Source organism: Fukomys damarensis, unplaced genomic scaffold (assembly GCF_012274545.1).
Source record: "Fukomys damarensis isolate Sample0158 unplaced genomic scaffold, DMR_v1.0_HiC HiC_scaffold_16, whole genome shotgun sequence".
Lineage (NCBI taxonomy): Eukaryota > Metazoa > Chordata > Mammalia > Rodentia > Bathyergidae > Fukomys > Fukomys damarensis.
In genome coordinates, this window is record NW_022900928.1 from 1283491 (window position 1) to 1295875 (window position 12385).

At 37.6% G+C, this 12385-nt stretch overlaps 1 protein-coding gene across 1 annotated transcript in view; it reads left to right on the top strand.

The window, feature by feature from the left end:
- Positions 1–12385, top strand: part of Ccdc73 (coiled-coil domain containing 73) — a 121330-nt gene that overhangs the window by 92809 nt on the left and 16136 nt on the right. The window contains exons 10-13 of the mRNA XM_010640401.3: positions 3989–4117; positions 4616–4675; positions 5562–5666; positions 11392–11427. Of these exons, the coding sequence (XP_010638703.1) occupies positions 3989–4117; positions 4616–4675; positions 5562–5666; positions 11392–11427 (330 nt within the window). The remainder of the gene's footprint in view (positions 1–3988; positions 4118–4615; positions 4676–5561; positions 5667–11391; positions 11428–12385) is intronic.

Consider the following 12385-nt stretch of genomic DNA (forward strand, 5'->3'; position numbering starts at 1 on the left):
AAAAAAAAAAAAAAAAAAAAAAAAAAAAAAAGAAAGAAAAGTAACTTATAATTTTGTGCTATAATCTATTAAGACTCAAGATAAATAGATTAGATATACTTTTTATGCTTCTCCACAACTCAGTGATATTCTTTTACAATACAGAATGGATGTGTTTGGGACACTGATACTAAATAGGAAGGAAGTGCCAAAAGATCTGCAGAAGGAAAAACCAAAAAGGGGAGAAATGTTAGCATACAGAGCAGAAAAGTCTGCATTATAAAGTGGAAAGACAAAAATGACATCTCCTTATTGTCAACTATTCATAATACAGAAATGACAGAACCTGAAAGAAGAAACAAAACTAAAAAATCCCAGTGGTGGTCAGTGGTTATAATAACTGTATGGGTGGTATTGACAGAGCTGACCAACATCTAATGAGCCATCCTATAATCAAAGAGCAAAGAAAAAATATTAGTATAAAATATTTATTCACCTTCTGATATGGAACATGTTATTTATTCAAAACAAGATGGTTCAAAAAGTCACTTACAATTTGAATTATGTCTAATAGACCAAATAATTGAAAAGTTTGAGATAGCAAAGCACCGACCAGGAGTCCATCATGGACATATTTGCCATTACTTTTATTGGGTAGAAATTTCATTGAAATTATACCACCCACAGAAAAAAAGAAAGGCCAACACAGCAGTGTGTTGTTCAAAGAAAGACAATAATGCAAAAAAGAATTCAAAAAGGGACTAGACACTACTATCCAAACTGTAATGCTGTGTTATGTAGTGAATATTTTAAGATATACCATACACAGAAAAATTATTGAGTACATTTGATAAAGTTGTCATTTTTATATTTCCTGCTAAAAATTAATGAAAAATATGGAAATTTTGGTCATCCTATATTTAGGCTTACATTTTCAGCCAGTTCAGGGTCATCTGGCTTCAAAGCAAGCACATTATGGTGAGGGATATGGTGGAGCAGAGCCACTTAGTTCATGGTGGCTGGGAAGAAGAACAGGGAAACAGTGCCAGAGAGAAGGGATGAAGGACCAGACACAGACCCCAACATCACTCTTCCACAACCCAGCCAGACACACCCAGAAGTGTGTTCCACCAATCCCTGGGACAGATCCCAAAGCCAATATACATTGACACATCCCACTTCTTGTCAATTTGTAACCCAAACACATCTTAAACCATACTTAATCTTTAAATAAAGATAATACCCACTTTGTAATTCCACCTAACATAATACAGTTCTGCTGCATATAACCAGAAATACAACAGTTCCTTCTCCAAAGTCCCAACAGTTTCAGTTTCAAAAGTCAGAGTGAAAGTCTCTTTTGAGACTCAAGGAAAACTCTTAGTTGTTAATATCTGTGAAAATCAAAAGCAAATTAAAGTAATACCTTGGGTGACAAATGCATCTGTTTGTGAACAATTTAGTTAGCAAATAGAAGTTTTCAGCAAAATTTTGCATCCATTTGCTGCGAACTCCATACCAGGTGATAAGCACGACTGTGGCCATCTTTCTCACATGAATAAAAATGCACCCAATCTTCCCCAGAATCATGGGATGAATTAAGTGTGTGAACCAGTGTACCACTGAACTTAATCCTCAGGTACTATAGGACATGGTAAATATTCTCATTTCAAAAGGGAGGGAGAAGGGGATAGAAAAAAAGGACCAAGGCAAGGCTAAAAACTCAGCAAGACAAACATTAAGTCCTGTAGCTCCATATCTAGGATCTGAAGAGCTTGGGTACCTCATTGCTGTGGTCTTGCTGGTTGCAACCCACACAGCCTCTTTTAGGCTGGCTGCACTCACAGCCTACAACTTTCCTTGGCCAGTGTTTTACATTCCTGGCATCTCTGACTTCCTGGGGTCTCCACTGTACCTTCAGCTTCATTCTCACTCAGCCCTCAGAGGAGCTCCTTGCTTGGCTTTTCAGACTTTCCTATGAAGTCTCTATGATCCTACAATTCCTGCATTCTGCATGCTGATAAAACTAACATCATATGGATAATATCAAGGTCTGTTACTAGCTTGTGCAATAGCCAGGACCCTTTATACCTTGGCTGCTACAGCCTCTGAGTATTTGAATGCCTGAGCATGGTGAAATGAATCCTGTGTAACTAATTCCTTAGGAGGTCTTTCTTGAGGAAGTACCACAGGGATTTTTCTTTTTACACTTTTGCATCCTTGAGCCTGCAATACAGGGGGTCTTCCTGATTCCTAAGATGCATCTTCTTGTCCCTGTACAAAATAGCTGATTTTTTTTTTTTGAATGGTGCTAATCTCTCCCGCAACCCCACCTCTTTGGGTCCAAACTTCACATGCAGTTCTCTGGGCCAAAATTTAGGTCTTCCAAATTTTTTTCTGCTCTACTTTTTGCTCCAGAGTGTCACATAAATCTGGCTAAAAGAAGCTAGCAGAACCTATGCCTTAACCTCAATGTTGGGCTGTCTTACTGTTTTCTCTGCCAGATTAATTAATCCACTTCTTTTAATATCAAGTCTCCTGCTAAGTCTCAGGACATGAAGAAAATGCAGACAAATTCTCTTCCAGAGTGTTAGATACGTGGCTTCTAGTCCAACTGCCAGTGGAGTCCCTGTTTCCACTTTCTATTGAGCCTGACCTTTACTGTCTGCATTCCTGTAAGCATCTGGTTTTCTGAGCTCCAACCAGAACCCTCACCAGGCTCTGCTTCAGTATTCTCTGGCTTCTCTAGTCTGCTTCTCCAAATCTTTCCAACCTCCTCCAGTAAATTAGTTCCAAAGGCTTCTAAACAAAGTGGTCAGGTACAGTCATGGCAGTGATCTTACTTCTCAGGTACTTTTTCTGCATTAGTTTTTTTTTTTTTTAATCACTGGGATACAATACCTAATACCCAAAACTTATTTGGCTCAAAATTTCAGGTTTTTAGTCGAGGGTTGGCTGGCTCGCTCCATGGCAGGAACCTCATGGAGGAAGGGCATGTTGGAACAAAACTGTTTAGTGCATGTTACCTGGGAAGCAGAGCAAGGGAATAGACTCAGGGAGGAAGAGGTGAGGGACCAGACATAGACCCCAAAGCCACGCCTCCATTACCCACGCAGACGCACCCAGAAGTGTGCTTCACCAGTCTCCAGGACAGAACCCAAAGCCAGTCTATATTGAAACTTCCCCAACAACCACAACATGCATATCCCTTTTGATATTTGAATCCTGCCAAACATTTCTAATTACAGCTGCCAATATTTACTTTCGTCCCCTATGATAACATGTTAGCTCCAGCCATATATTTTTTGTTTCCCTGAAAAATACTATATTCTCATGTTTCTATGCCTTTATGCACGTAGAACATTTTTGCCTGAAATGTCTATTCTTTTTTTGTGCTCTTTGCAGATTTACTGTTAAAGGCTCTTTTCAAATACCACATTTCCATGGAAGGGATACCTGCAACCAAACTCTTTCTTTCTTGTGCTTCTTATACATTCTTGCGATGTACCACTCATCACATTATATTGTAGCTATGTTATGTAATATTTTTCTTGTTAGATAATGAAGTTGGGGATTTACAGTGCTTTATTATCATCTTTAATTAATGTTTATTGAATAAGTAATAAATGAAAACTTCCTACTTATGGTTTGTTGGTTTATTAGCTAGTATATTCTTACCAAGTTCCAAGGTCATGCATTCTACTCTCATGTGATGGCCTTGTTTCTGCATATGTGTGTGTTTCTGTGTGTGTGTGTGTGCATGCATGTGTGTTTAAAGATGGACTTTAAGCTGGGCATGGTGGTGAATGCCTGTAGTCCCAGCACTCTGGAGGCTGAGGCAGAGTCACCATGAGTTCAAGGGCAGCCTGGACTACCAGGTGATTTCAAGGCCAGCTTGGACTACATAGAGAGACTATGTCTCCAAAAAGGACTTTGAAACCATTAGCAGAATCCCTTGCTTTTATGAAATATTTACAGTGAATCTTGTGTTTATGTTTCTCATGTAAAGGATCTAAAAAAAGCAGCTTCAGACTTGATTAAGGCCAAGGTCATATGTCAATATAAGATGCGAGAAGAAAATGCCAATCTAACAATTAAAGAACAAAAATTTGAAGAACTTCAAGAAAGACTCAATATGGTATTTGCTTAAATGCATTCAGATTTATATTAATATTTTTAAAGAATTTATAGGCATTTTATGATTATAACACAAAATGTGCCTTCATTGTAGATTATACACGTAGTATACACAGTACAAATATTAATTTAATATCATAGTAATATACATTAGTTACTAATGTATGTAGTTGCTGATATATGTAGTTATATGTAGTATAATATAGAGTTAATATACATAGCAATACATATTACTATCTAATATATGTCCTAAAAAGCTAAAGTATTATGAATTTATTTTTAACAATTAGGTAATTTTTTCCATTAGCAATGGGAAATTTGTAATTTTAACACTGTTGGGTCCTGTACCTTGTTCAGTTCACTGTCACCACTGTTACAACACAAATAGATGTGGGTACTGTGAAGTAATAATAGATCATGACACCCAAACTGTTGAGCACTGAATTGTAGAATTTGGTAAATTTTATATCACAAATTTCAAATTATTCAAATTTTTAAGGAATTGGAACTAAATAAGAAGATTAATGAAGAGATTATCCACATTCAAGAAGAGAAACACGTAAGCAATCGTCAGATACTTTGGAAGCCAGTACATATTTTTAAAAGTCAGCTATATAGTATGGGAATTAAGTAAGTTAAATAACAAATGAAATCCATGTCTACTTAGGCCAGCACGAGGCATGCAGTAAGTAATGGACATTAAGTGGACATAGGTATACTTTTTAACTAGCCCCTTAAATACTTTCATTTGTAGAAAATCTGCTTTCCTTTGTTTAGACCAGTGGTACCCTAGAAGATTAATTATTAAAGAGTATGTATACATCAGGCATGCCTGTTTAAGGGTGCTGTTTTCCATGTTCATCTGTTTGATGTTTACAATTGTCGTGTCTTTTAAAAAGTGTATGAAAGAGAGCTCCTTTCTCTTCCACTTTTCTTCCATTTGTTTCATGATATCTTGTCCATTGTAACATTTTATAATAGTATAGCCCACACGACATTCAGTAGAAATATATTTGCAATCTGGTGGGTGACAAGCCAGCAAAAGTTTATTTTAGTTTTGAATCCTTTACATTTTAAATAATGTCTTTGAATCTTAGAATTTAAAAAAGCAGTTAAAGGGCTGGTGATTTAGCTCAGCAGTTCGGTGGCCTGCCTTGCAAGTGCAAGGACCTGAGTTCAATCCCTGGTACCAAAAAAATTAAAAAATTAAAAAAAATTAAAAAGCAGTTAATATTTAGGTGACTATTGGAAATAGTATTTGTAGTGGAGATTCTTTTATATATCAAACTGTAAAATTTGTACCATTAGTTTAATATAAATTATTGAAATTAAACTATAAAGATAATGGGTGGAGAAACTAGAAAATATATGAAGAATGAATTTAGAAACATCCTATGGTCTTGCCATTGTTACAGTTGATACGTGCTATCTATATCTTTTTAAAGGAGATCATCACTTCTTTTCAACATATGCAGCAGTTACTTCAACAACAAATTCAAGCCAATACTGAAATGGACGCAGAATTGAAAATGCTAAAAGAAAACAATCAGGTTTTCTATACATTATTTTATTATGTTTCTGTCTAGCGAGCTTCCCCTTTGTAGGTGCATATATGCATCCAGTTTTATCAGGGCCATTTGAGCTTTGGAGTAAGGTAATGGACTCTTTCATCAGTGTCCCAAGTAATGAATGTAGTTTTTAACATTTAGGTAACTAGTTAAAATATTAAACTTTATCAAGTATCTGACTTCATTTTATGACAGAATGAATGGGGGTTTTTGTGTGCCTTGGGATTGTCTCCAACATGTAAAACTAAAACAGGAGATGAAAATGTCAGCCACATCTTTAGAGTAGTTAGCCAGCTTTAGAAGTTGGGGCCAGCTCTGTCTTCCCAGGGATGTAATAGAACTGCCATTGTTGCTGCAGTGACTCCTTATCCTCTCACTAGTATTCATAAGAAATGATAGGGGAGGAAAAGACAGGATGTCACTGATATTTTGAGCGTGCCAGGTTAAGAAAGAGGAGCTGGCGGAGGGGGAAGAAGCTGAGTCTACAGGAAAATCCCTTGTAAGACTGAGGCGTGGGAGGTGCAGGCTGCTGCCCATCCCTTGGATGGATGCGTGAGATGCCATAGTAAACGGGAGGTCTACTCAGTGATACCAGTAGAGCACATGTGGGACGTTCACATGGAGGAGCTTGCGTGTTTCTTTAGGTTTGGAAGCTAAGCTAGAAATGTCAAGGAGGATCGTTGAGTAGTAAGGCTTGAAGGGCTTGCTTCAGCACAGATGGCCCTGGAAGGGTACACAAGACAGAACCTCAATGGGTCTGGGCTCCATATGAAGGAACACAGACTAGTGGCAGGGCAGGAACTCCATGGGTGCCACAGGGCCCGGGTCTGGGAGGTCCCTCTCAGAAAGACCTGGGGCATATGCAGTAGAGTGGCCACTGGAAGATATTTTTGCCTCCCTGAGGGGTTCTTGGAAGCAGAGGAGACAGGACAAAGTTGAACATTTCCCATGAAAGCTACAGCCCCAGTGCTTCAGTTTGGTTAGATCGGCCATACTAAAACCACAACTTTTAAATTACCTCTTCATGAGCTCTAAGTCCAGTGCTTATGTATTGAATTTTACAGAGCCCAACATAGCCATAAATATATAGTTATGCTTTTCTCTGAGTTAACAATGGTTATGAATATGGTCCTAGGTTCTTTTTAACCATGACTACCAAAAATCTTATACACTTCAAATGCCTTTCTCTTTAATTATCACATTATCACCTGTCCTTTGATAGTACATAGAGAAACTAGATTTCATGCAGTAACATTTCAAGGTACCATCAAAAATAGGATTGTCAGTTTCTTATTTGGATAAATAAGGACATTAAAATATCATCTATCATTGCTATAATTTTATAAAAGAACAAAATATATTAAGGATATAATCTCAGGATAAGACAGTGCTTTATAAGAAAAGCCATTTGTTGACCTTATATTGACATTTTTTTGCCGCAGACCAGTGGGAATCTTGTCATGGATGAGTACTTGTCTGCAGCCTGGTGTCTGAGAGTCCTGATACATAGCAGAATGTGAGTGTTGTGCTGCTGCTAAGGACTGGCTGCACGGTAGGGCAGTGTCTCCTGAGGGGCCTTCCAACCCCACCTGTGCTCAAAGTGCCGTCACTCTTGGTAATGGCCGGCTGTGTCCTCGCTGCTCTGCAGTCACACTGTCATCGACCTTTTCAGTAGTAAAGTTTAGATCACAGAGACTAAATTCTCACGATAGGAAATATGTTCTACTGTGATTTAAACATAGTTACAAGCATAATCATCTTCCTACAGTTACAGTATTAAGAATAAAAATTTACTTAGCTGATTCCTGTAGTTGTCATAGTAATACCGCACAGTTTACTCAGTCTTTTGTAGGTTGAAACACAAGCAGATGGTTTTATTTTGACCTTCCACATATCCTTTTTTTTTCACAGATGGATTTTAGCTTTGTTAATTCAATTGCAAACAGTACCAAATAATTTACTGGTAGAATGTAATCTCTATGAGGACAGAAACATTTTCACTCATGTAGTGTAAGAAAATAAAATAGTGCCCTGCACACAGTGGGAGCATGAAAGTTTTATTAAGGGAATGAATGATGAACTCTTCCCAAGTTCAGACAGGGCCTGGCAAGTACTCTGGTAATAAATGGAATCCATCCACATCCACCTCTCCCTCCTCCCGAAACTGCAATAAAATGACATTAAATTCATTTTGACAACAAGTTCACAATGACAAGGAAATGAGAGAGAAACAATAAAAATACAGTTTTAAAAGTGGGAACCAGATGGGCAGTTGGTAATTTATTTTGCACATAAAAGAAAATAGAAACATGATTCAAACATGCAGAAATGAGGGCTAGGAACGTGGCTCAGTGATATAACACTTGCCTAACATATGTAAGACCTTGGGTTTAATCCCCAGCACAGCACAGCATGACACAACACGACAAAACTAAGAACCAAACCATCAGAGAGTCAGGAATTGCTACCATGAGTCCCTAGCGGGGTTTGCAGTTGAAACCCCAGACTAGAAGGTCCATCTGGGAGGCCAATGCAACCTGCTTGTCTTCCCTGCCCTGTACCAGTAGGCCCTGCCCCCTCCTCCTAGGCAGAAGGCAGGAGGTTTATGTAGGGAGTTTGAGAGCCTGAAGTTGGGAGACACCGGATCTGTGGGATGTGCGGAGATAGCTTGCAGCGGGGTGAGCTGGCTGCTAGAGACCAAGGAAGCTTGCGACTTGGCTGTGACACAGTCTGGGCCTGAAATTGACCTGCGGGGAATATTCAGCATGAAGGAAAATGACAAATAGTAAAACTGGGCTTTTAAAACAAATTCTTTTTTTGTTGTTGTTTTTTAAGAGCCAGTTCACCGGAACATTATTGGGAGTATTATATTGAAAATAGAGCAGAGTCTAATACTGGATGGTGAGACCTTCCCCACTTAGAAGGTTGTTAGCCTAACTCCTAGGGAGGAAAATGCAAGATTCCTTTCTGGGAAAATGAGACTACTCAAGAGAAAAGTTGATAGCTGTTGCAGTTAAGCCCCAAGTTAAATAGTTCAGCCAGAACCCATAGTGAGACCCACCACTGGACAGAGCTTCCAACCAGCCTTTTAATACTGCATTCTTAGATATGGATAGGGAGCTAAGGACAGCCAGACATTTGAAGGAAGCCCCCAATATGAAAACAGGCCAAAGAGACAAAGTAATGAAAATGCATGTAGACATAAGAAAATATACTTAAAAGAAGTCTTATTAATCCAAAAAGCAAGAATTAGGACTTTATAATAAAGTAGGAGATGGCCCTTAAAATAAATATATTACCAGTCATAAACAGCAGTGGAAAGGTTGGGAGATAATGTTGGGATAGTCTTCTAGGAAGCAGAACCAAAAGACAAGAAGGCAGAAAACAAGGGGTTAGTCCAGGGGGTCCGGCGCACTTCCAAGGGAGAAGAGAGGAGAGAGAGTGATAAAGAAGGAGCGAAGGAAGAACAGAGCTTCTCCAGGCCTGGGTTTCTCTTGTCCAGTACCAACGTATATTTTTATGAAACTGCTGCACCTCAGAGATGATGTTAAAACTGCAGAAAGAAGTAGACCTCACACAAAGAATCAGGGATGAGGCAGTAACACATTGTGTTCAGACTTCCCGGTGGCAACACTGGAAAGGAGAGACTAGGATCTGCCTGTAGGGGTGAAACAGAAGTTCGACCTGCCCGGAAAGGGGAGTAAGCCAAGAAAGACTGTAGGAACTGTAGGATCTAGAAACAGGAGACTCGTGACAGAAGAGGGGAGGCAATCCTTATAGTCTTATTTGTGAAGCGGACAGAAATGGATCTACCTGGGAATGAAAGGTGGGAAGTTTCCAGAAAAAACTAAAACAGAATTCTTGTAGGAAGCAGTTTCTTTTAGGAAGGGTTTAGGCCAGGAGAGGAAATGATTGACCTATCTAGTACAATGTTTTAAGAGCTTGATGCTCTTGGTCATTTAGTATTATAGTGCTAGAGAGTAACCAGGTATGGTGGCACATGTCTGTAGTCACAGCATGTGGGAGGCTGAGGCAGGAGGATCGCCATGAGTTCGTGGTCAGCTGGGCTACATAGAAGATCCCATCTCCCCCTACAAAAAGAATTACTAGAACAGGGCCTGTGGTATGTTGGTATGTTCTCCCTTTCTTCCCTACACTTTGCTTTGTCTGTCTTATAAAGTCCATTATGTTGTCAATATAGATACTGTAGTTAAAAGTACCGAGCATCTATTAATTATACACGACTGTGGACATTTAGAAATCATCCTAGAATTACAGGTAACCATAAATTAAAGGGTGATGTCTTGTTTAAAAACACTTCCATCACCCTAAGGAGGCAGTCAGAACAGGGCTTCGTCAGGGTTTTCCCAGCTCTCATGGGACAGAGGAGCAGCACTGTGCTACAGGTTGTAAATGTTTTTCATTAGGTAAGTTGCCATAATTTTGTATAACTGTGTATTTGCATATTGATATTCTAGATGTAACTGAGAATTCCTTAAATAGAATATTATGAAGCCTTTAAAATGAGATGGACACACACACATATATAATACAGAATGTAAGCGAGGTATTTTTTAAAAAGTGGTTTGCAGAATGATGAGATGTGTCTCACCTGAATTTAAAAACATATCTTTTATTGTCCCCATATGCTTACAGGGCATTTCTATAATTACACAAGAAACTGTGAAAGTGATTATTTTTGGGGAGGAGAAGTGACCCAGGATAATTTTGCCTTGTCTTTTTATATCCTGTGTGGCTTGAAATTTTTACCTTGACTGTTTATAGCTTTAGTGATGAATTTAAGTTATTGAACTTAAAAGCACCCAATGAGCTGGGAGTGGTGGTGCACGCTGCACACCCTGGGAGTCTGAGGCAGGAGGATCATAAGTTTGAGCCCTACCTGGGCAACTTAACAAGGAGATACTGTTTCAGAGACAAAGAAGACCCGGGGATGTAGTCACTGTGGAGGTCCTGGGTCCCCTCAGTACTCAGAAAAAAAAGGCCACATGTATGAGAGATGTAGAGAAATAATGAGTTGTTACTGTTTACTTTTTAAAGATGATTCCTTGGATTATAATCTGAGATTGAAGAAACCCAGTAGTACTGATGACATAGACTTAATAGCTCTAAGTCCTTAGTCTTATAAAACACTTGGGTAGAATTTTTCCTTCCTAAAGATTTTGTTGGGGGGGCTGTAGTACACTAGTGATTCAGTTATATTAATTAAGTAATTAAGCTAATATGGTTAATCTTTAAGTTATGTTAAAAAGTATTAATTTGAAATGAAAATTATATTTATGAGTTTTATAACCAGTTCATTTAAAAAATAAATAGATATTTAAAATGTTTTGTGGTGGTTTAATTTTTTTAGTAGGGTTAGGCTGGATTATGCTACATTTCATACTTTTCACTGCTGTGCTTATATTACTTTTCAGTACATTAAAACTTATGCAGTGAAACTGAATAATGGCAATGTTTTTATACCCTTTTATAGCCATTTCTTTATCATAACCTCCCCCTATTCCCTGTTACCTAAACTATAAGCACCTTTCTGTTAATTTATGAAAATTATTATTGAGATGGCACATTATCACTGATCTGTATGGCACTTGCAGCATGTTCAAAGCAAAGGTCCAAGCAACATAAAACACATCAAAATTCATTAATGTGGTATTGATTATTTTTTGGATAATTAATTTTATTGCAGATCCTTGAAAGAGATAATGAGCTGCAAAGGGAGAAGGTAAGAGAAAATAAAGAAAAGTTCCTTAATCTTCAAAATGAGCATGAGAAAGCACTAGGAACTTGCAAGAGACATATAGTTTTATTACATTGTAAAGTATTAAAATGCTTTAAGTAGCTGGAGACATTTTAAATAGCTATTAAATGCTAAGAAAATATTGCAGAAATAATGCAAAAATAAAGTCAGGCATATTTCGTTCTTTCACTTGTATTTCCAAAAAATCAGTGCTTTTTAAAAGTTAAATTTAATAAAAATTTTTGTAATGTTTTCATGCTTTGGAGATCATACATACACGTTTGTGTATTTATATGTGCATATATGAATGTATGTTGGATCACTCCATATGTGACAAAGAAGAACTAATTTACTTTTTCATAAAACTGTTGCACTGTATTTCAGTAAATGATGTTAGCTGACCAGTTTGCTTTCCTCAGCAGTCTTGCTGGGTTGTGTGAGAGCCATGTTTAGAACACATATGCAGAGGCGGGGTTCTGCTGTAGTAGCATTTTATCATGAGTTGATATGTTGTAAACATAGCTATTTCCTTAAACCACATTTGTTCATTTTATTTTGAATTTTAATTTCAGTGATGTAAATAAAATAATGTAGAATGATGTAAACTTGAATTGTGAGATACAAACATTCACTTTAAAGAAATTGATTATTCTAGTATCAGTTACATTGCACTCAAAAAAAGAAATAGAAACAATAGAAAGTAACTACTTATGAAGAGATATTGTAGAACTATATGATTATATTTTAGGCTATTATACGAATTATGCCATATGATATGTCATTACACTGGTATGTAGCCAAATGTTATTTACAGTTCAGAGGAGAAAAGTTTTCATGTATGATCTTGATAAACTTCACTCAAGTATATGAAAAATATTTTGTATTTAGTTCGATCAGAATGCTAAAACATGCTGCCTAATTGCTGTGGTAAAATGTGTCATTA